Genomic DNA, 25,289 nt, shown 5'->3' on the forward strand with positions numbered 1-25,289 from the left:
CACTCATAAAAGATATAAAATAACATTCTGGATACTATGAGTTATTTGAGGGCAGAGAACACATAGTATTCATCTTTGCATTTCCAGAAGTTATTATATTTAAAGTCTAAGACATCCTGAGCCTTCAAGAAATTTTTTCTTCTATAAATGGATCAGACCTATGATCTACTCAGTCTAGCACTCTGTGCTTTATTTAAAAGAGTTCTTTTTCTACAGTAAAAAAGGGGAAACAAAATTATGCATAATAGAAGGTATAGACTTGGGAACAATACGGACTCAGAAGTATATCACTCTATAAAATATTATTATTACTTTTTGGATGCCCCGTATTTATACATCTTTTGTATTCTTGACTTTTGCAAAATTCGTTTTCTAGCATTTCATATTTTGTCTCTTAACCTATCTTCCAAGTTTCCTAAAGACTTAAAAGTCAGACAGACAGAATAATACTACTTTAGTTTCCTAAAGACTCCAGTTTCTTCTTTTCAGTACCTGTCATGATACCCATTGTGAGAATCTGGCTTTCTGGGCTGTGGACGTAAGCCCTTACACGGTTATATATACTTGGGAAATCCAGATTCCGAAGGCTGACTTTTCTGTATCAAGGACTGTCTCTCTCGGAAGTATCTGATTTTACTAGTTAAACATCCTGTACACCACCCCACACTTGACTGCACACACACAAAAACATTTTGACTACAATAGGTAGTCCTTTAAATGGAATCTTCTAAAGCACTCAGAAACTAATTTCATGTCAAGCAAGTAATTTCTTCATTCCCAGTCAGCCCTGGACACATAAAAGAAAAGACTACCAGGAGTCAAGGCAGGCAAAGCTTCCCTAAAGGCAAATTATAAAGATCAGATCTAATTTTAGATACACAATCACATACAATGGAAAAGCAAACTTGATACCAATGTATTTATTCTTACCATTTATAACACAGTAACAAAATATAGGCACTCTCTTCAACCTTAACAGCTAGGACTCTTTCTCTCCTCTATTAATATTTAATTCAAGGCATTATTCACATCCAAATTATAGCTCCTTAGGCTTCCAACAACAGTTCTACAGCAAACTGCATCTTTAGCCACTGAAGCTGCTCCTGAAATGTCCATATGTAAAGAGAAAACTAATAAGAGTCTAGTGGGAATTAAGACACCAGAATAGATAGTATTATTAGAATTAAAGTACAGAAGATAGACATATACCCCTCCCCAGTGTAACTATCTCAAACATAATTTTTTCCTCTAGACTGGCAAGATAAATATGTAGACAAGCCAAAATAAAAATATTGAGATCCCATGCACATTACTCACATTAACTCAAAATTTCTTCTTATGGCTTCTGGGATTTTGGGTTTTGTAACACGCACAGCCTAAAAAATAAAAGTGAAAAAGCCAAAGTATATTTGAAAAATAAATATTTAAATCTGTACAAAAGAGTGCCTCAAATGAAACTAATATTAAATAGCTATGACATAGCTGCCTAAAAACACATGTAGGGATCCAGTAGAAAATCTATTTCTCCTGTCACCACACCAAAGTCAAAGATAAGCTGCTTGTTTCCTTAAAAAAATGCTTGGCTAATGGATTTCGACCTGCCTCTTGAGAAACCTATATGCAGGTCAGGAAGCAACAAACTGGACATGGAACAACAGACTGGGTCCAAATAGGAAAAGGAGTACGTCAAGGCTGTATATTGTCATCCTGCTTATTTAACTTATATGCAGAGTACATCATGAGAAACGCTGGGCTGGAAGAAGCACAAGCTGGAATCAAGATTGCCGGAAGAAGTATCAATAACCTGAGATATGCAGATAATACCACCCTTATGGCAGAAAGTGAAGAGGAACTAAAAACCTCCTGATGAAAGTGAAAGAGGAGAGTGAAAAAGTTGGCTTAAAGCTCAACATTCAGAAAACTAAGATCATGGCATCTGGTCCCATCACTTCATAGGAAATAGATGGGGAAACAGTGGAAACAGTGTCAGACTTTATTTTTTTGGGCTCCAAGATCACTGTAGATGGTGATTGCAGCCATGAAATTAAAAGACGCTTACTCCTTGGAAGGAAAGTTATGACCAACCTAGACAGCATATTCAAAAGCAGAGATATTACTTTGCCAACAAAGGTCCGTCTAGTCAAGGCTATGGTTTTTCCAGTGGTCACGTATGGATGTGAGAGTTGGACTGTGAAGAAATCTGAGTGCCAAAGAATTGATGCTTTTGAACTGTGGTGTTGGAGAAGACTCTTGAGAGTCCCTTGAACTGCAAGAAGATCCAACCAGTCCATTTTAAAGGTGATCAGTCCTGGATGTTCTTTGGAAGGAATGATGCTCAGGCTGAAACTCCAGTACTTTGGCCACCTCATGCGAAGAGTTGACTCACTGGAAAAGACTCTGATGCTGGGAGGGATGGGGGCAGGAGAAGAAGGGGACAACAGAGGATGAGATGGCTGCATGCCATCACCGACTTGATGGACGTGGGTTTGAGTGAACTCCGGGAGTTGGTGATGGACAGGGAGGCCTGGCGTGCTGCGATTCATGGGGTCACAAAGAGTCGGACACCACTGAGCAACTGAACTGAATGGATTCCCTCTATCTATTGAGGAAATAAATTTTCAGGGAAAAGAGTCTTCCTTAAAAGACCTTTCACAAAGCTCTTAAATGGAATACTTTTGTTTCCTTTCAAACCTGAAAGTCAAATAAACAGAAGAAAGGCAAAATTTCAAGATTTAAATTGTAAAGTAGGAAATAGTCAAAAACAAAAACAAACCCTGGTGGGTATATGCAACTTAATATAGTGGACGATAAATGAATTTATCACTTCCTAAACCTGCAACTCACTCAGTACTGATTACAAATAAATAGCCCAACACTGAGGAAAAACAAACACCAATTAGCAGGTTACATTCTTTGTCCATAGAATCTTGCTTAGGACAAAATCTGCGTGCCTCTGCAAACACTGTTTACTACACAGCTTCCCTAATCATAGTGTACCTTGGCATAATGATCTATGAAACAGGATAGTTTTGGGGTGCAAAAGCCAGGTACAAAAGCCCCTCTGTGTTCCGCTTCTTTTTTGTACAAAAACGCTTTAGTCTCCTGGGCCTGTCCTGTGTTCCAAAGAACAAACTCAAGCAGTCAAGAAACAGTAATTTATAAAACAGGGTCAAGGAATATATACAACAACCTGATGCATATCTGACTCATTCTGCAGGAACTAAGGCCCTCACCCAGGTGGAGGATGGTGACTACATGCTAAGCATGAGCACACAGACCCCCAGATTGGTTGGCACAAGAAGATCGATGATTAATATTTCTGGACTATTAACCAGAAAAAAGTCATGCCTCCTACAACCCTTACCTCAAATGTTGCCTTTAAGAACTTCCCTTAAAGCTGTTGAGGAGTTTGGGTCCTCTGAGCATCAGCTGCCCACTCTCCTTGCTGGATCCTGCAACTAAACTTTTATTTTGCTGCAAACAACAACTGTCAGAGTTTGGCTTTCTGTGCCATGGACACACAGCACTTACATGGTTACATCTATGTGGAAAATCCAGGTTCCGAAGGCTGATTTTTCTGTATTAAGGACTTGACCTCTCAGAAGTGTTTGATTTTACTAGCTAAACGTCCTGTACCACCCTCCACCTGACTGCACGCGTGTGCGCACACATACACACACACACACACCACCTTGCTGATCTGAAGGAACTTTTAATTTCCCTCTGAAAATTGGTTGAACTTTTAAACAACAAGGATTTTAGGCATGAAGCCTTCATTTAGGGCTTTTGAAAGAAAGCTTTTAAAACTTCTAAGCAACAAAGCCTCCCCTCCATAAAAAATCTAGATCTGTGCATAACTGAGGATGATCATAACTAAATATAAGAATTAGAGTGAAATGGAATAAGAAGCTGGGGACCATGGTAAAAAAAACCTCAATTTTCATGCTGAAAGTTGAAGCATGTGAGGTTATGAAGAACTCAAGGACATATCCAGAAGACAAAGAAAAATTCAGAACCAGAATTGGTTCGAGATGCCCAATTTCCCTATGTGAGTACCAGAAAGACAGGTGACCTCCAGTATGATTCAGAGGGAAGCAATGGCCACGTGTTTTCCTAGTCTTAAAAAGTAGCATGAAATAGAACTGTCTTCTGAAGACTTCTATCTTGCTGTGTGAGGCTGAAGAATGTACTACACACATGTCAATCTTGGGAAATCTCATAATTTTCAAATATGTGAAATATAAGCACCTATTGATATAGAGACCATGAATAATTTGCTTCATAAAGAGATTTAAGAAATAAAATATACCCCAAACAATGGTCAAATACACAAACACACACAGTGAGTGACGAAAGAGAAAAAGGCTGATGAAATGAGTATGTCTATTGAAACTGAACCCTGGGTCATAAGCACATACTTGAAACCAAAAGCCAGCATATAATATAATCATTGCCTTAAATAGCATAGGAAAAAAAAAATCAAGAATTTTTTCACCACTTCAATTTGCCACAGTAGTTGTTGAAGAAGAAAAAATGCAGGGTTTCCCTAGTGGCTCAGTGGTGAAGAATCTGCCTGACAGTGCAGGAGACACAGGTTTGATCCCTTGGGAAGATTTCACATGTCACAGAGCAACTAAGCCTGTGAGCCACAACTACCGAGCCTGTGCTCTAGAGCCTGGAGCCACAATTCTGAGCCCACATGCTGCAACGGTGAAGCCTGCATGCTCTAGATCCCTTAATCCACAACAAGAGAAGCCATGGCCACGAGAAGCCTGTGCACAGCAACTAGAGAGAAGCACCTGCTTATCATAGCCAGAGAAAGGCCCTCACAGCAACAAAGACCTAGCAAAGTCAAAAAATAAAACTTTTTAAAAAGAAAAGAAAAGATGGGGTACAAATATAGAGAAGAGAAAAATTAAAACACTGAATGTTACAGAGAAGGTTCACTCAACAAGTATTAATTGGGTGCCTAGTCGAACCAAGTACTGTTTGTTTCAACCACTGTGGATACAGCAATAAACAAGGCAAGACTGCGCTCATGGACTTTAAAATTTTAAAAGGACAAAAAGACAGTAAATAACAACAAAAAGCATATAAATAAAATTTCAGACAGTTATTAGTGTTATGTGGAAAATTAAAATACCAGATTGGGAGCAAAGTCAACATTTTCATTTTGGCATAATTACATAGCTTAAAAAATTCTAGAGAAATTCATAAAGTTTTCATCAAGTAAAATAAATAGCTCCAGAGATCTACTGTACAGCATTGTACTTAGAGTCAATAAAATGTACACTAAAAATTCTTTTTGTACACTTAAAATTTTAAGAGGGTAGATCTCAAGTTAAGTATTTTTACCACACCTACACACACACACACAGAGAAATCTAAGGAAATTAACCAAAAACAATTACTAAAGATAGTTTATTCAGCAAATCTGTGGATATACAATAAAGTCATCAAGAATTGTTTGCATTCCTCAATGCTTAAAAATAGACTACACATTTAATAGCATTCAGTTCAGTAGCTCAGTCGTATCCAACTCTTTGAGACCCCATGAATCGTAGCACACCAGGCCTCCCTGTCCATCACCAACTCCCAGAGTTCACTCAAACTCATGTCCATCGAGTTGGTGATGCCATCCAGCCATCCCATCCTCTGTCGTCCTCTTCTCCTCCTGCCCGCAATTCCTCCCAGCATCAGAGTCTTTTCCAATGAGTCAACTCTTCACATGAGGTGGCCAAAGTACTGGAGTTTCAGCTTTAGCATCAGTCCTTCCAATGAACACCCAGGACTGATCTCCTTTAGGATGGACTGGGTGGATCTCCTTTCAGTCCAAGGGACTCTCAAGAGTCTTCTCCAACACCACAGTTCAAAAGCATCAATTCTTTGGTGCTCAGTTTTCTTCACAGTCCAACTCTCACATCCATACGTGACCACTGGAAAAACCATAGCCTTGACTAGACGGACCTTTGTTGGCAAAGTAATATCTCTGCTTTTGAATATGCTGTCTAGGTTGGTCATAACTTTCCTTCCAAGGAGTAAGCGTCTTTTAATTTCATGGCTGCAATCACCATCTGCAGTGGTTTTGGAGCCCCCAAAAATAAAGTCTGACACTGTTTCCACTGTTTCCCCATCTATTTCCTATGAAGTGATGGGACCAGATGTCAATAGCATTAAAGTTCATTAACTTTATGAATATTAATTTAACTTGGTATATGGGTTTCTCACCTGAGTCAGAAATTCTAAAAGAAACAAAAATGATAATATAAATTAAGTCATAGACTATATTCCTAATTTTAAAATGTACAAGCCAATTTAGGTACCTGGTATGCCTTGAAAATATCAGTAATGAAAACTCATCATGTAGAGTTAACTGGCAGAAATATCCAAGGCCATTCTTAAAGACAGGTATCTTATCGGAATTTTTAAAGTGACTAAAAAGTTGAATTATCATAACCATAATGTAACATGTTAAAGATAGGAACAGTGAAAAATAGCCTTTAAGTTTTAAAAATGCATTTCAACTATAAGTTATGTTATAAAATAATAAGTTATTTTATAACAAGACTAAAGCAACCAAAAAATGGAGATCTTGATCTATCAGTTTAAAAACATGAATATAAAGTGATATTTTTTTCATTCAACAACTTTTAATAAAAACAACAAATAAATATACCTAAGTTTAAAAGATCCTTTTTCCTGCCATGCAGTAGACAAGTAAAAGTGAGAAAACAAGATAGGAGATTACTGCAGAAATTCAGGCAAAAGACAGTACTTGGTTTAAGGAGGTGGCAGAGATGTTTTAGGTGGATTCGGTAGAATCAGCAGGATCCAGGGACTAGATATTAAGGGCAAGAGAGTTGTCAAAGATGCCTCCCATACATTTAGACTGGCCTGAGGCTAAGAGGGAACCATTTACTAACTAGAAGAAAAAAACAGGAGAGCAGCAAATTGGATGGGAAAAGATGAAAGGCTCAGTAACTAATTAAAGAATAGGAAATAGAAAAAGCAATGGAACAGAACAAAGTCCAAAAAACGACTTTACCATATAACAAAATTTAGCATACAATACCATTGGCATTTCAAACAAGGAAGACAGACGGGCATAAATTATTCAATAATTACTGTTGTTAATAATTGGGGGAGGAACTGAGTCCAACCTCACAACTAAAAATGAATTTCAGATGAATTAAAATTTTAAACCTAAAAATACAACATAAAAGTAGAGAAAAAATGTAATTTCTGATTTTATTTAGATTTTTACATTTTAAAGTTGGTGAAAGACTCTTAAAAGCATGCTGCTGCTGCTAAGTCGCTTCACTCGTGTCTGACTCTGCACGACCCCACAGACAGCAGCCCACCAGGCTCCGATGTCCCTGGGATTCTCCAGGCAAGAACACTGGAGTGGTTCGCCATCTCCTTCTCCAATGCATGAAAGTGAAAAGTGAAGGAGAGTATTTAAGAGTTACCATAATTAACATACCAAAAATAGTTTAAGTCAATGAGAAAAACAGATAAAAACCAAACAATGAGCAAACATACATCCAAGGATATTCAATAATTAACACAAAATACCATACACATTTTCTCCAACAGGATTTAGAAACATGTATCTACTAATTATTTGGGTACAATCACACAATCGAATGTATAGAAAACAACAGCTCATGAACACTGCTGATGAGAGAGTGCAAGATGCTAAAATTTTTCTGAAATGCAGTTTGGCAATATGTACCAAAAAGTCCCCATACAGGGGATACATTTTGACTCATCAATCCTACAATTAAGAATTTATCCTGGACTTCCCTAGTGGCACAGTGGGAAAGAATCCGCCTGTCAATGCAGGGAACACTGGTTGGATCCCTGGTCTGGGAGATTCCCCATGCTGCAGAGCAATGAGGCCTGGGGGCCACAGCTATTGAGCCCGCGAGCCCTAGAGCCTGTGCTCCACAACAAGAGAAGCCACTGCAATGAGCAGCCCACACATCGCAACAAAGAGCAGTCCTGGCTCACTGCAACTTAGAAAGGCCTGCAATGAAATGAAGCAGCACAGCTTAGTCATCACAACATGTACATAACAGTAAAAACTGGAAGCCACAGGGATTAAATTAAAAGGTTAAAAGTGATGATGTAGCGAATCTTACTTGTGACTTGAAAAGACACTTACATATTGTTGGTGAACAAAATGGTTAGGGTATGATTCCACTTTAGTCCAACACTGGGGCAAAGAATATGAATAGGCAATTGACAGAGAAGTGCAAATGGACAAAGATTAAATAAAAAGATGTCAACCTCATTAACAATTAATGAAATGCAAATCAAAGAGAGATATTCAATAACTTCACATGTATCCATGCATCAAAAATCAGCATGTCTGACTGCTTCACATGTTGACGAGGTTGTGGAGAAACAAGTATTCACAAATACTGCTGGTAAGAATGTAGATTTATACAGCCACTTTGAAAGATAAATTGTACATACAAGGAGATGTGTCAGGAATATTCACTACACTATTGTTTATTAAAGGCAAATTGGAAACAATAGGGAAATAGTTATGTAATATAAGGCGAGGAACTATAAGGGGTTGTAAAGAAGAATGAGCTAGATCTCCTAGTAACAACTTGAGCAGAATGTAAGAATCTGTGACATTCACATTATCTTTAAAATTGAAAAGCTACTCCAGAACAACCAAAAGGGTTTTACAAAGTTAGCTCTGGACATTTCAAGAGACCCTGTAACTTGGGCAGCTTCCCCTCAGGCAGCCAGCAGAGATGACACAGCAAGGGGGAGGACAAGGGAAATAATACCCTCGGACTTGTTTATGAGATTGCTCCTGATCACTCAGAGTGAATGCACAATTCTTACAAGCAGTATGATCTAGAAACTGAGGAAGCATATTAGAGAAGTCATATTCACCACTTCTCCGATAATCCAGATCCAGAGTCACAGCTTTCCAATGTTATTGAGCATGACTACAGTAGAAAAGGCACCTTACAGTGACACCCACAATAACACCTACCCCACACACTGACATCAAACAAGTTTCACAGAATGATACTTAAAACTTACTACAAGCCATGTGCCCGGGTTTCTTTTCCTGTTCAATTCCATTTTATTTAAAGGCTAGTCATAACCCACTAAAACTGATTTTAGAACCTAATAATGGATTTCAACCCACTCTGAAAAAATACTGATCCAAAAAGCAGTTTTTCTCACTATTCTATCTCCCAATGCCACTGCCACCATCACACCACCACTGAAGTCATCTGTTACCTTGCTTTTACTCAGGTCATTCCATCCACTTCCTTATTCCTTTCCCTCATATAAATCCTAGTAATTCTTCTAGACCTATCAAAATTCCAAATCAGTCATTTCCAGGCAGACTTTCTTGAAATGTTCTTTTAACTCTTAGAGCAACAGTCATCCAGTCAATTCATCTGTCAATGAATACTTAGGGATATCTACTTTGTCTGGAATTATTGTTCGAATTTTATACTTGAAATTCTTTTTCATAATCTTACTGATGCCAAGGATCAGTCTTACACTGACTTAACACCATTACTGTATCTTAATAATGCCTCACACATAGCAGTATACAGATTTTATTTCCTGCAAGAACCTCAGTTTATCTGTTCCAAGAGTTCAGAAAAAATTCTACCCATAACCTAAAGTTAAACTGAGAAAGATAGACTATAAATTACCAAAGCACTTCAGTTAAATAACTGCTGAATAAACAGTCCTATTCAAGGACGATTAAATTCAAAGCTCTCAGAACTCCCAAAGAATTTCCCTAGGAGAAGGGCTTACCTGTATGGTGAGGCCTGGGGCCATGACGTTTAAATCTTTCTGCAGAGCTTGCTTGAGGTTTTCGTCTATTTGATCTGTTTTTGAAGCCAAGAACAAGAGCTCTATGACACTCAAAAAAAGTCTTAATGCTGTGCTAGCACTAAAACAAAATCCTTATTAGATCTAAAGTTTCCATGGTATTATTCTTTTATAGAGCTTGAACCATGTCACACACATATGAAAACAAATAAATATATATATAAATGAGAAAAAGTGTGAGGAATTATTGGACAAAGAAATTGAGGAAAGATGATAAGCAGCCATTGATGTTTATCCAATAAGTGGAGGATCTAGGTTTCTAATGTCTTAATTCAGTATTGTGACTTAATATGTGTCTCAATTCTCTAAAAAAATAAATTTCTATCTTTAGTCAATCTTTATCCAAATTCTCAAATAACTAAATTTCATTTCTATGGAACTCAGCTGATTATTTTAGATTTAGAAAGAGAGAGGGAGGGGGAAAGTTCTTAGAGCATACAAGAATAAAGATATCACTTCACCTGAATTGATAATTCACAAATTTTTCTATCCACCTCGTCAGTACTTTCCCCATTATTAAATAGCCAGAAATGTGACAAATAAGAAAAGGCAAAATTTTCTCAAACATCATTCCAATAGTTCGTAATCATCAAAGAGGAATCAACTGATAGATTTCTACACTGATAAACCATTTCTATATCTGCCTCTAAGAAATTCACTAATAATTCCAGAAGAGAGAAGTAGGCAGCCAATAGCAGCAACCTAACCCCTGGCCAGAACTTTCACTATCACAAATGAAATGTAACTTGTACATAAGAGAATTAACATAGCAAGCCTGAAAACTACTATCCGAGAAAGGCCTATTCGCAATTTGGTCTCTGACTGTCACCTGGGGTTGTGGTTTTGGAGAGCATTTCATTTCCACAATCCCCAGGACTGGGAAGAATGACTTCACTGTGCCTAAATTGTTTATTCAAACTATGTATTTTATGCTGAGCATCTACTTTTCTTCTGGAATATTGGTATTGATACATGCTAGGCAGAGGGTACCTACATGAACAACTTCCAGAAAAAATTCTGGGCAGAAAATCTCTAATGAACTTCTCCAGCAAACATCTAACATGTGTTGTCACATTTCAAAGCTGGAGTAATCAAGTGTATCCTGCGTGACTCCACTGGAGAAGACTCTTGCAAGCTTGTGCCTGATTTTCTTCAGACTTCACCATGTGCCTTTTCCTTTTGCGATTTTGCTCTGTATCTTTTTGCTGTAGTACATCTCAGCTGTGAGTATAATTATATGGAGTCCTGCTAGTCCTCATCAAACGTGGAGGTGAGTCTTGGGAAACTGCAAGACCCAGGTTCTAAATTCCCCAAATTATCTATTAAAATAGCAACAAAGCTTGGCTTCCCTGGTAGCTCAGCTGGTAAAGAATCCACCTGCAACGCAGGAGACCCTGTTTCGATTTCTGGGTCAGGAAGATGCTCTGGAGAAGGGACAGGCTACCCACAGCAGTATTCTTAGGCTTCCCTGGTGGTTCAGATGGTAAAGAATCTGCTTGCACTGTAGGAAACACAAATTTGATCCCCGGGTTGGGAAGATCCCCTGGAGGAGGGCATGGCAACCCACTCCAGTACTCTTGCTTGGAGAATTCCATGGACAGAGAAGCCCACCGGGCTACAGTCCATGGGGCCCCACAGAGTCGGACGCAACTGAAGAGACTGAGAGCGCACAAGCAAAGCTAGTTTTTAGTAAATTATCATGGCATAAATAGAATATTGTTAAGAAATGAATCTTTTTCCAATCTGTACCAAGTTATACACTATACATTTCAGAAAATGGTTATCATTCTTAAAGTATCTTAAGTAACAATTTGCTTAATTTAAGCAATTTTAGCAAAGAAATTTTAAACTTAAGATAAAGAATATTTTAAACACAACTGCTCTATTATAAATTCAGAAGAAATGCACAAATAACACATTATTAATATTATTATAGCCTTCACAAACAAGTTGAACAAGATTTCTAATTGGTTATTCATATATTTAAAACAAATAAGACTCACCAAACAATTCAATGTAAACTTCTTGAAGTGTATGGGCACTGCAAAACTGGTTCAGTTCATGGTGGATTTTATTGAAGATTAAGGTCTTGTCATAATCTGCAGTGTAGTTCTTCACGATATCAAACACTGGAAGAAAGGTACAATTCATGTTTACCTGTGTATCCTCTAATTCAGCCAAGGAAAAAGTTAGTTATAAAATATACACAAGAAGTGCCAATGAAACAGCGAAAACATGGAACACAACTCTAAGCCTTGGTGTGTTCCTTAACATGCTTAATATTCCACATATTACTGCATTTGCAATTCTAGTAAGCAAACTTTGAGTTCCATACTAAGGAGAGTATATATTATCTTGAAGGTAATAAGGAACTGTCAAAGTTTTTGAGCAAGGGCATGACACTATCAGACTGTACTTTGGCAGCAGAGTGAAAAATGAACTGTAAGGCATAGAAATCAGAGGCAGGGAAAGTATAAAGAAGCAATGATTGAAAAGCCAAAGTTTAGATAAACAGAACCTGAACTAACTGAGGAACAGTGGAAATGAAAGAGGGAAGTAGCTCCAAAAGGCCATTTTCAAAAAGGCAGTTTTCAAAGGTTGGGGGAAAAAAAAAGATGCTAGGCTAGAAGGGAAGGAAGCTAACATTTCTGGGCCAGGCTTTATGTCTGGCAATTTATATACTTCCTTAACACACAATTCTCACAAAAAATCTAATTTTGCATAGTATAAAACTGAGAAACAGAATTTCAGAAATGTGCCTAAGGGAATATATTATACCATGCCAGAACCTATGCCCTTATTAAAACATGCTGCTTTCTCCCTTCAAATCCAAGACGTGCTCTACTGGCCTTCCTATGGAGAAAACTAGAACTAGACTGCAAATCACAAACAGGTCATCAAATAACACTCGGTGACTAATTCATTCTCTTGGTCATTTACAAATGAGTCAGTGATGCAACAGTTTCGTCTTTATCTCTCGCCAGAAAACAAGCAATATCTCCCCTTCTTCTGTTTTTTTTCAATCATAGTCCATTCCACTGATCTGTGACCAGGGGAAATGAGAAAGTGAAGTCAAGTGAAAGTGTTAAGTTGCTTAGTCATGTCTGATTTTTTGTGACCCCATGGACTATAGCCCTCCAGACTCCTCTGTTCATGGAATTTTCCAAGCAAGAATACTGGAGTGGGGTGCCATTCCCTTCTACAGGGGATATTCCCAACCCAGGAATTGAACCCGAGTCTCCTGCATTGCAGGCAGATTCTTTACCATCTGAGCCTCCAGGAACACCCTTGTGACCAGGGAAACTAGATTATAAAAGACAGGAAAATACTTAGTTGCTGAAAAATATAATCCAAATCCACCTTATAGTAACACAGCTTGCTCTCTGTTTTGAAATTCTTTTGCTATTTGTGCCTGTACCAGTGACATGAAATTCAGCAAGACCTTACATTCCTCTCTCTCTCTCTCTCTCTCTCTCTCTATATATATATATATATATTTTTTTTTTTTAGGTCAGTATCATGCCTTCTCAAGTGGGAAAAACAAACAAACAAACCCTTAAGGCAAAGATCTAACTTCATGGTTTTGAATTGTTTTTGCTGAACACAGTATCCTGATATTGTATGTGTGCAAATTTTAGTAATAAGGATAATTATTAATAAGTAATACTTAGTAAGGAAAAGTATTACTACTTACTAATAAATAATAAGGATAATAAAATGACAGATTTTTAAAAAATTTATTACAGTATAGTTGATTTATAATGTATTAATTTCTACTATACAGCAAAGTGATTCAGTTATACATATATACACATTCTTTTTCATGTTTTCTTTCATTATGATTTATCACATGATAGTGAATATAGTTCCCTGTGCTGTACAGTGGGGTCATGCTGCTTATCCATCCTTTATGTAACAGTTTGCACCTGCTAATTCCAAACTCCCGATCCACCCTCCCCCAAGGCAACCATAAATCTGTTGTTTCATAATTTGTGTCATATTTTAGATTTCACATGTAATTGGTATCATACCATTATCTGCCTTTCTGACTTTACTTAGTATGATAATTTCTAATCCATCCATGCTGCTGCAAATTGGCATTACATCATTCTTTTTTATGCTGCATAGTATTCTATTATATGCATGTACCACATCTTTTTTAATCCATTCATCTGTCGATGGACATTTAGGTTGTTTCCATGTCTTGGCTATAGTCAATGGTGCTACAATGAACACTGGGGCATGTATCTTTTCAAATTATAATTTGTCTACGTACATGCCCAGGAGTAGGATTGCTGGATCATATGACAGCTTTATTTCTGGTCTTTTGAGAAATCTCCATATTGTTTTCCATTGTGGCTGCACAGATTTACATTCCTACCAACAGCATAGGAGGGTTTCCTTTTCTCTACGCCCTCTTCAGCATTTGTTATTTATAAGACTTTTAAACGATGGCCATTCTGATCAGTGTGAGGTGCTACCTCATTGTAGTTTTGATTGGCAGTTCTCTAATAATTAGTGATGTTGAGCATCTTTTCACGTGCCTATTGAGCATCTGCATGTCTTTTTTTGGAGAAATACTTACATAGGTTTTCTGAAAACAGCAGATCTTTTGATTCAAAGTAAGGTCTCAAAGAGACCCATGTATACCCCTGGTCATAGCAGCATTATTCATAATAGCTAAAACATGGAAGTAACCTAAGTGTCCATCAACGGATGAATGGATACAGTGGAATATTATTCAGCCTTAAAAAGAAAGGAAATTCTGACACACTGCAACGTAGATGAACCCTGAAGACATTATGTTAAGTGTTAAATAAGCCAGTACAAAAAGACAAACACTGTATGATTCCATTTATGAGGTACCTAGAGTAGTCAAACTCAGAGAGAGAGAAAGTACACAGAAATGTCAGAAAGACAGAAACAGTGGTTGCCAGGGGCTGGGAGAGGGGGCGGATGGGAAGTTACTGTTTAATGGGTAGAAAGTTTCAGTTTTACAAGATGAAAACGAGTTATAGAGATGGATGTTGGTGATGACTGCATAACAATGTGAATGTATTTAATGCCCACTGAATATTTAAAAGTGGTAAAGATGGCAAATTCTGTTATATGTATTTTATCAAAATAAAAAAAACTGGGAAAAAAAATCAAACATTAAAAAGAAGGCCAATCTTACTTCAGAAATTCTCATTCAGTTTTTTATTTGAACAGTACTCCATCTCTGGGGGTTTTCATCTATTACCAAGAAAATGTTTTCCCCACACTGAGGACTTTCAGATTGCAAGTTAGCAAATCTCAGCTAAAAAAGATTTTTTGGTGGTCACAAATCAATGTGGTCAAGGAACTGATCAGTTATAGACTTTTAATGTGTAAGGAAATTATTTTTCATCCTGATTGGGTGAAATCCCACTTTCTAGGAATTCTAGAAATAATCAATGACTATCTTGCTAAATACACTCAGCTCAGAGTATCCCATACAGTTGCAGAAAGTCAACTCTGTCCAGGATTTGTGACCTATCACTATCACCATTCCCTACGAATGGAAAATATTCCAATGATTATTTTATATATAGAGAGATCAGAAATGAATGAAGTCATAAAACTTTCCTTAGGGAATCTCTTCTTCTTCTCCAGGGACTCTCTCAGTGACAGACACTCTGAGTATAACTCTAACAGAATAGATGGGTACCATACCTGCACAAGGGGCCAACATATTAACCACTTCTATTCGGTCAATATAGATCATGACCCCACCACTAAAAACAGAGAAATGGAAAAACGTGAGCCAAATACAAATTGTTAGAGTCCCATATTAATCCCACATCAGCCAACAAATCCCACGTGACAGAAATTTAGAAGTAAAATCTAAAGATACACTACTGATTAAAACGACCTCATTAATCACTACTCAAATGACCCCTATACACACTCACCTGGCTCCTCTCATAACCAAAGGCTCTCCTTCGTAAACGCTGTTATCAGATGAGCTCACAGGAAGACTAGACCTAAAACCTAGAGCTGCTTAGCACTCTGCCCTTATTAACTGAAGCCAACAGCTAAAGCAGTGCATTCCTCAAACTTCTCCAACAAGGAACCAGATAAAATGGTTTCCCAAGAGGTAGAGGTCAGCCATGAACTGAAATTCTTTTGATTTCCTGCCCTATCTTAATCTACTTTTCATCTGTATTTATTCTAATATGAAACAAAGAATTTTCCCCCAAAACATGAAGTAAAACTGACACTCCAGAAAGACAGCTCTTGTTAATTAATGGTTTCCTATACTTCCTGGCCTACCAGCACACATCCTGAAGGACATGTGAACCTCAGTTTAAGATACTTGAAGTTAAGAGATTTTGAAACTATACAATTAAGCCCTTCTATCAACTTACAATAACATTTTTTTCTGATAAAAAAAAAAAAAAAAACATAATACCTGCTCACAGGCAAAAAATCTGACAAACATAGGAAAGCATGAAGATAAAAATAAAATTTACCCAACATCTCATCAGCTGCCAATTTTGAGTCATCTCTGAAGGGAATCCATAAAAGAGAGTTACAGACAGACCTAGAGAACTTGGTATCAAGTAACTTAAAACAGAGAGAATCTGCTCCCTTTTTAAGAGCATTCCTGTCCTTCCACAGATGTCAAAGCCTCTTTTATAGGCTTTAAAAGTGATATATTAGTCATTTAAAATACAGAATTTAAAACATACTTTGAGCTTTATACTCTTCCTTTTATACAATGCAATGTACTGATTATACTCTTTGGGCCTTGCCTTTCTTTCCTGCCCCAAAACTCTTTAGGACAGTGATTTTCTAAATATGGTCTTTGGACCAGCTGTCTTAGCTTCACCTGGGAACTTTTGCTAGCAATGCAAATTCTTGGGTCTCATTCCAGACCTACTAAATCAGAAACTCTAAATTAGATGGCATTTAATACTATACTTGATATGGTGAGCTAATTCCATTTTAAACTGTTACTATCAGTTTAAAATGACTCCTAAGATGGAAAGCTCCTATTTGGAGGCAGGGCTTTTCTCAAATAATGCTCAGAAGATAAATTCCCCTCGGTTACTATCACGCCTATCTGAAAGATGTTTAAGAGACTACAGCTTATGAACAGAAACTACATCTGAATCAAAGGGACAATGGTAAGCAAGGGGAATGCTTACCTTGTTCCACAAGGCACATTTTTAACTTCATCAGTTTGTAGTGTTGTCTGGGGAGGAAAAAATATCTCATCAATACTCAGCACACATATCATCAAGGAACCACTAGTGCTAAAGGAAAATCTCTACAGAACTGCTAAGAGATAAGTACAAGAGAACTCCATTACAATTTTAGCCCCCTAAATTTCTTTTTGTATCCTCGTTGTTCAGTTGCTAAGTTGTGTCTGACTCGTTGCAATCCCATGGACCTCAGCATGCAAGGCTTTCCTGTTCTACACTCTCTCTCGGAGTTTGCTCAAACTCATGTCCATTGAGTCAGTGATGCCATCCAACCGTTTCATCCTGTCATCCCCTTCTCCATCTGCCCTCAATCGTTCCCAGCATCAGGGTCTTTTTCAATGAGTCAGCTCTTTGTATCAGGTGGCCAAAATATTGGAGCTTCAGCATCAGTCCTTCCAATGAATATTCAGGGTTGACTTCTTACAGGATTGGTTTGATCTCCTTGCTGTCCAAGGACTCTCAAGAGTCTTTTCCAGCACCACAGTTCAAAACCATCAATTCTTCAGCACTCAACCTTCTTTATGGTTCATCTCTCACATCCATGTGTGACTAGAAAAACCGTAACTTTGACTATATGGATCTTTGCTGGCAAAGTGATGTCTCTGCTTTCTAACACGCTGCCTAGGCTTGTCACAGATTTTTGTATCCGAACAGACATAAAAGACTAGAGACAAAATATTTTATAGTTAATGTTTGAGTCAAGACGCACCAGGAAAAGTTTCAATGTTCAATCTCTCACTCAGAGTCCTTTATTTGCCTGGGGTTGGCCTGGGATTGCAAACTACATGGAATACCCACGAGGATACTACTGCTAGGACTTGTTTTTTGAACTCTGATTCCACTCCTAATATTAATGTTTACAATGAAGGTAAAAGATTACTATTATATGCATACAAGTAGGCCTTTGAACTCAACAGCAACCTCTTCCTCCGAAACGGTAGGCAGTATTTTAGGTCAGGTCCTAGTGATCGCTCAGATGGTCTATTCAATTTCCTTTTTAATAGAACTGCCACCATCAGCAGTGCTTCCTCCTAGTGAACCAACAATATGGTACTTAATTACTCTACCCCTGTCATAACTTGATTTGGATCCGGAATGACTCCCTATTGCACTGGAAGGCATCCAGCAGGTGAGCACATAATGAGTGTATCCTGGACACAATGCACTGTATTAAGCCCACAGCAACAGAGTACTTGACAGAATACAAAGGAGAAAGGAAGCATGGCCCCTGTTCCCAAAGAGCTCACAATCCAACACAGGAGAGAAAATCATTACGAAGCAATCCATAACAGATACAAATTAGGTATTAACTGGCAGAGTTAAATAACCAGTCACACAAACTGTGTGTATAGGTTTCAGGATGCAGTTGGCTTGCCTGGAGTAGGAAGGGCAATATAGATGAGGTGAGGCTCTGAGAAGAGAACATGATGATGTTAGGGAGAGGGCCTTGAATATTGGCTGGAGGGGAGGGGGGGAGGTTGTGCTCTCCCTAATCCATCCATCCTATAAACAGCCACAAAATGAACCTTTCAAAAATATGACTTTTTCTTCATTCCTTTGCTTATGTGTGATATGGTTCTCATTATCTACCACATCCGCAGGCAAGACCACCAGCTGGGAAGCTTAAGTAGTAATTTATTTAGATTAACATAGAAAAGGCCATGGAAACTGAAAGCTGTCAACCCAGGAGACTTAACAGAGGAGTTTGATAACTAGTCGCATATAAAATTCCAGGAGAGAGAAGAATAGACTATGAATTTTGGGGTTAAAAGGTTGATAATAAACATTAGTGACAGGTTCTGAGTAGAGAGAGGGAAGTTGATAAGAAAGGTGAGCTCAGTTTATTCCCTTCAAAACATTAACCAAATTCAACTTCCATATCAACTTTACATATACATTTCTATCTAAATCTAAAGGATAGACTTCAATTTTCAAACCAAGAACCAGCAAAGAGTTCAAAGGTTAAATCTTCAATTTAACATCCTATTTTCATGTACTTTTTTACTTCTTTTATATTATCTCAAAAATCATTTTCCCAGTATAAATATTTTAAAAGTCTTTGGTTGTGTTATATATATTTTAAAGGCTAAAAGTCTTCATATTTTTCTAAACATTTTTTTTCTTACATCATATATGGGGATATCACATTTCCCCAAGATGCTTCTTAAATATTCCTATCAAATGCCAAATCTGTTAAGCCATTTGTTTATATAAGCTATGTCCTCTAATGTGTTCCAAAAACTCCTAAAAATAAGTTTCTGCATCTCATTCCTATGAAAACAACTTCTTAAGAGGGTTTTATTAATATAATTCTTTACTAGAACATTGCTGTTTTACATATAAAGACCATTTCCATTTAGTCAAACTGACTCCAACATTTAATATTTTGTAGATACAAAGTACATTAGTTCACAAAAATCTTTTTACAAATTTCATTTTCATTTCTTATGATAGTTTATCACTCTATATGTGAATGTGTGTATATATAAAATATTTGTATGTAAATACATACACACATCCTGTATTTATCTCTTTTATATAAAAGAGTCATCAGTATGACTCAACATACTAATCTCCAAGAAGGCAGAGACAGACATGTCTGGCACTGAACAAAATCTAAAAAAAAGCCCCTGATCTCTAAGCGTCTGATGACGCCATTGACAACATCACTATAGAACATTTAAGCTGTTGGCTGTGGCTATTGTTCAATCGCTAAGTCATATCTGACTCTTTGCGACTCCATGGACTGCAGCACGCCAGGCTTCCCTGTCCTTTACTATCTCCTGGAGTTTGCTCAAATTGAGTCAGTAATGCTATTTAACCATCTCATCCTGTTGCCCTCTTCTTGTGAGGCCTTCAATCTTTCCTAGCATCAGAGTCTTTTCAAATGAGTTGTCTCTTCGCATCACGTGGCCCATGTCGAAGTTGCAGCATCAGTCCTTCCAACGAATATTCAGGGTTGATTTCTTTTAGGATTGATTGGTTTGATCTCTCCTTCCAGTCCAAGGAACTCTCAAGAGTCTTCCCCAGCACCATAATTCGAAAGCATCAATTCTTCAGGCACTCAGCCTTCCATATGGTCCAATTCTCACATCCATACATGATTAACTGAAAAACCACAGCTTTGACTATATAAAGCTTTGTTGGCCAAATGAGGGCTTTGCTTTTTAGCATACTGTCTAGGTTTGTCAGCTGTCCTTTCAAACAGCAAACGTCTTTTAACTTCATGGCTGCAGTCACTATCCACAGTGATTCTGGAGCCCAAGAAAATAAAATCTGTCACGCTTCCACTTTTTTCCCCTTCTATTTGCCATGAAGTGATGGGACCAGATGCTATGATCTTAGTTTTTCGAATGTTGAGCTTTAAGCTGTTGGTAGGTTCATGCAGTTAAAACCTCTTGATTCAGAGAACTAACTGGAGTCTAGAATGGTTAGGTAATTTCTGCAAAGTCATGTAACCAATTGGTGGAGGAGCCAGGGTCAGAACCTCTTCTCCAGGTTTCTGGCCCCATGTTCACTACATTAGACAGCCTCCTGAGAAATCACTTCAATTTAACAACTTTCACCAAAAGTAGAAAGGCCAGAAATACAAATTGTGTTACAACCCCTGCCTTCAAGAAGTTATGAGACTTTCTGGAAAAAAATTCACACAAAAACTTAAGAGACTAATAACAAGACAACATTACTAAAGGAAATAAGACCAAGGGCCAAAATTTACAATATAGTCTTAAAGAGCTATAGAACAAGAGTAGAATTTGTGATGAGCTCTAAAAAGGCTGGCAAGATTTAGACAGGAAATAAGGAATAGAGAGATGGTGAGATGGCATCAGCCAAGGCAAGAGTGAATAAAATATGGGAAAACAGTATGGAAATCAGTCTGACTAGGAGAACACTATATTTCATTTCAATAGACACGATTCTTATCCCAAGCCATCCAAAAGGAAATTGGAAGGAAATCTGGAGGATTTAAGTATTCATAATGAAAATCTCATTTAGCAGAAAGCCTAGACTTTAAATTACAAGACTAAACACATTAAATTTCCCTGAGTCCTGAAAAATCAGTAGCAGATAGACAAACTTCTGAATCCAAAGATTTATAATCACACAGTGCTTGCAAAAGTAGTAACAATCTAATCCTGCTTTGTCATCTTGTCATGTCAAAAGATATTTACTAAGTGTCTCCTACAGCTAAGACAGTATTCTCAAGAACCAGATGCTTATTTCAGATATTCTGGGATGTTGTCAAACTAGAACATTTAGTATACTGCTGCTGCTGCTAAGTCGCTTCGGTCATGTCCGACTCTGTGCGACCCCATAGACAGCAGCCCACCAGGCTCCCCCGTCCCTGGGATTCTCCAGCAAGAACACTGGAGTGGGTTGCCATTTCCTTCTCCAATGCATGAAAGTGAAAAGTGAAAGTGAAGTCGCTCAGTCTTGTCCGACTCTTAGTGACCTCATGGACTGCAGCCTACCAGGCTCCTCCATCCATGGGATTTTCCAGGCAATAGTACTGGAGTGGGTTGCCACTGCCTTCTCCAGAACATTCAGTATGGTTCCACATAAAATTGTGCTTAATATCCCAGGCAAAAATATGAGGCAGAGAAACTGTGTATAAAAATTGAGATCCTCCATGTTAACAGTAGCCCAGGAGATTGCCTCTATGGAAACCAAACACCATTCTAAACCAAGTAATCATTGGTTCATGTCTCTAGTTGTGTTTCAAAATCTTGCTTTTACTCTGATAGCAGCAACAGAAAACCTGCTGTATTCCACTATATAGATGGGAGAAGTCAGTCCTTAAAAGCTGCCTAGCTCATACTTCAAGAGAGTGATGTCGTTCAAAGTCATAACTTACGCTGTGACAACTGTACTCTGAACTTTAGCTCCTACGTTGGTAGCATACTATCATTTGCTTAAGCAATAAGGAAATCTATCTCCACCCATGAATGTGGTAACTGTTCCTGTCACACTTGTCTTTCAGTGTCAGGGCTTCCCTAGGAATCACTCACCTGCACGGATCTGAAGGTAGTAATGAAAGGCAACATGATATGATAGCCCGGTCCACTGGGGCTAGTTAGCAAAGCTCCTCCCCTGCAAAAAGATGTTTCAATTTGACAAGATTATAAAAAGAGAAATTCTCTTTCCAAATCTAAAATGCTGTAATAAACATTCACTCTTACATTCACTCTTACTCATGCTATTGATCTACTAAAGCCTCACTAGTATGAGTTACTCGTGATGAACAATTGCTGGTCCCTACAGTATCTGTCACACCTACAAAAGTGAAAAGATAAAATTAAGCTGTTAACATTACACCTTGTTTCATAAGCTCTACCAACCACACCTCCAGGTCTCCAGCATACTCTCAGGTATAAAGAGAGTCTCTCTTTGGTTTTTAACCTTTTGAGAAATACTTCTGGAAAAAAAATTCAGCTGGCTCTCAGTTGATGTACTTTAATTGTACATAACACAAGCCAGATCAAAACATACATTTAATTACCGGGCTGGGAAAAAAAAAAAAGATAACAGCAAACTTCCAAGTAAGGAGAAAACTTCTGATGCTCACAATTCTTTTAATCTACCTAGAAAGCAATTAAAATATTGGGGGCAATTAACATATACACAACACTATATATAAAATAGGTAAACAAGGACCTACTGTATAGTACAAGGAACTATACTCAGTATCTGTAATAATCTATAACATAAAAGAATCTGAAAAATATATAAACATATATAACAATCACTTTGCTGAACACTTAAAACACAACATTGCAAATTAACTATACTTTAAAATTTTTTTTAAAAAAAGAAAAAAAAATACTGGGGCCATAAAGCCTCTATAAAATCAACAACAAAAAATTAGCATAGAAAGATGAAGAATAAAAAGATATAACTATAAATCAATGTTATAAGCATAGACATGATCACCAAATTCTGAAATGTAAGAAACATGACACCATACCCTGGAAGTTATAAAAAGGAGGCAATTTGGAGGCAACTATAAAAATGAAATCCTGTTTTATATAGTGAATAGTATATACATAGAACTTAGCTTTCTATCTTGAAAATATAAACAATATATATGGAATTTGGAAAGATAGTAATAATAACCCTGTATACAAGACAGCAAAAGAGACACTGATGTATAGAACAGTCTTTTGGACTCTGTGGGAGAGGGTGGGATGATTTTGGAGAATGGCATTGAAACATGTATAATATCATGGATGAAACGAGTCGCCAGTCCAGGTTCAATGCAGGATACTGGATGCTTGGAGCTGGTGTACTGGGACGACCCAGAGGGATGGTATGGGGAGGGAGGAGGGTTCAGGATGGGGAACACATGTATACCTGTGGCAGATTCATTTTGATATAAGGCAAAACCAATACAATATTGTAAAGTTAAATAATAAATTAAAAAAAAAGAAAATATAAACAGATTTGCAAAGAATTCATAACAAATAACTAAAAAAAGATTAATTGTTTTAGGTCCATCCCTAACTCTTTGAAACCCACACCCTGAAATGTTCTTTCTTTGCCCTTCTTTCACTTTTTTCCATTGTTCCAAAATTTTTTTAAATTTCAAATTCATTGAAAGAAAGTTATATGCTGAACTAGATGGATGGAAATACAGACTAATCTGTCATTTTTAAAATGCTAGACTCCCACCCCCACTTGCGAAGACTATTTCTAAGACTCAAGGTGGATCTAAAAGTGGAAATATCAGTTTTAGGGGAGGATGGGCAGAAGCCAGGAAAAAGTTGAAGCTCTTTCAAATACACCATTTCAAATTTCTCCAAAGTGTCATCTGTCTATATAAAAAAAACTGGTGGTAACTACGTTGAAGGAACAGCTATTCGTCTTAGCTAGAGAGCAACTAACACACTTCACACCATTCCTTTCCACGTGAAAAGAAAGGGAAAGGTTGGGAGGATGTGTCTGTCACAATCCTGTGCTAGTCTCCCAAGGTCCAGGAATTTAACAACTGTCATGGTCTTCATGGCCTTACAAGCCCAAGCCAGACGCCAGAACCTTTTAAAGAAAACAACAAAAAGCTAAGAAACCACCACAAACAGGACTCAAGTTTCTAAATAGCATCTACAGCTGCAAACGAAAAGTCAGTAAAGCTGTATGCAATTTAACAATGATCTATCCACCTCCTCAGCTACAAGTGGAGTGACCACTGCCTTCCACCCTTCATTTTTTCCCTACAAATAAGTGGGTTTACTATTAGGAACAACTGTAGGGAGTTTTAATCTCTGAATAGCACTGAAACTGTCCATCTGTCTACAAAAGCCTGCCACAGCCCCCAAACCTCCTAGGGATGCGACGAAAACCACTTTCTAGGACTAGAAAAAGTTCCCTGAGAACAATTTCCTAGACTCGAATAAAAGTGTGCCTCTAACTGCTCTAGAACCTGAGCTGACTGCACGTGCCGCTCACCTGTAGTACACGGCCAGGTGTCCTTCCTCGATCTTGTGGATGGAGGCGTAGAGGAGGACCACCACCAGACCCACCACTCCAGCCACCAGAACTCGGGCTTGAGTCATATTCATCTTAATTCCTCCTGGATGCGGATGGAACGCAGCCCCAGCCCCTTGAGTGACAGGCCCACTACCTCCGGTTTCCACCTTCCCCCTCGCGACCTGGCGCCGTCCCGCAGGCCGAGCTGAGGAGTCCTATGCCCCTTTTTCCTCCTCGCCAACCCCCTCCGCCAGAGCTGGCCCGTGAGTCGACACGGCTCGGCCTGACAACCCCCTCCCGACGACCGCTCCTGCCCGCCCAGAGGAAGGCACTAACTGAGAAGGAAGCCAGCCGCAGACTCCGGACGGAGGCCGACCCCTCGGCCGGGCCTCACTCATCAGTGACGCATCGTCCCCGCCCGCACGTGGAGCCGCCACCAAGGCCGGGCCAACCGCCGCCAACAGCCGGCCCCGCCCACCCGCGGGGCAATGCGGCTGCGCGGACACGCACGCCGACGCCGCGTCCTGCGGCTAGAGACGGGGGAGCGAATGGGACAAAATTCTCCAAGCCGCCCGCCGAGCGATTTCGCTCGAAGCTGCATAGGGTCTTGTCTGCGTGCTGTTGGTTTCCTGCCCTGGAAAAAAAAGGGAAATGGGGTATTGGGAGTAAGCAAAGGGGCAGAGGAAAGAAGCCATCTGAGACAAGGGAGTG

The 25,289-nt window shown here is 38.4% G+C and overlaps 1 protein-coding gene across 6 annotated transcripts in view; it reads right to left on the reverse strand.

Moving 5' to 3' along the window:
• ERLIN1 (ER lipid raft associated 1) overlaps positions 1-25,040 on the reverse strand; it is a 41,773-nt gene extending 16,733 nt beyond the window's left edge. The window contains exons 1-8 of one of the 6 annotated variants that reach the window (XM_005225631.5): positions 24,915-25,040; positions 24,558-24,681; positions 22,124-22,205; positions 17,058-17,104; positions 15,580-15,641; positions 11,889-12,014; positions 9,808-9,881; positions 1,318-1,376 (exon numbers count right to left, since the gene is read on the reverse strand). In XM_005225631.5, the coding sequence (XP_005225688.1) occupies positions 1,318-1,376; positions 9,808-9,881; positions 11,889-12,014; positions 15,580-15,641; positions 17,058-17,104; positions 22,124-22,205; positions 24,558-24,670 (563 nt within the window). In that variant the 5' untranslated portion in view covers positions 24,671-24,681; positions 24,915-25,040. Of the gene's footprint in view, positions 1-1,317; positions 1,377-9,807; positions 9,882-11,888; positions 12,015-15,579; positions 15,642-16,379; positions 16,399-17,057; positions 17,105-22,123; positions 22,209-24,557 lie in introns of those variants that run through there. The other 5 variants (NM_001164032.3, XM_059881950.1, XM_024985823.1 and 2 more) reach the window with 5 other exon arrangements.
• Positions 25,041-25,289: the final 249 nt, after the last annotated feature.

Source organism: Bos taurus, chromosome 26 (genome assembly GCF_002263795.3).
Source record: "Bos taurus isolate L1 Dominette 01449 registration number 42190680 breed Hereford chromosome 26, ARS-UCD2.0, whole genome shotgun sequence".
In the NCBI taxonomy this organism is placed as follows: Eukaryota; Metazoa; Chordata; class Mammalia; order Artiodactyla; family Bovidae; genus Bos; species Bos taurus.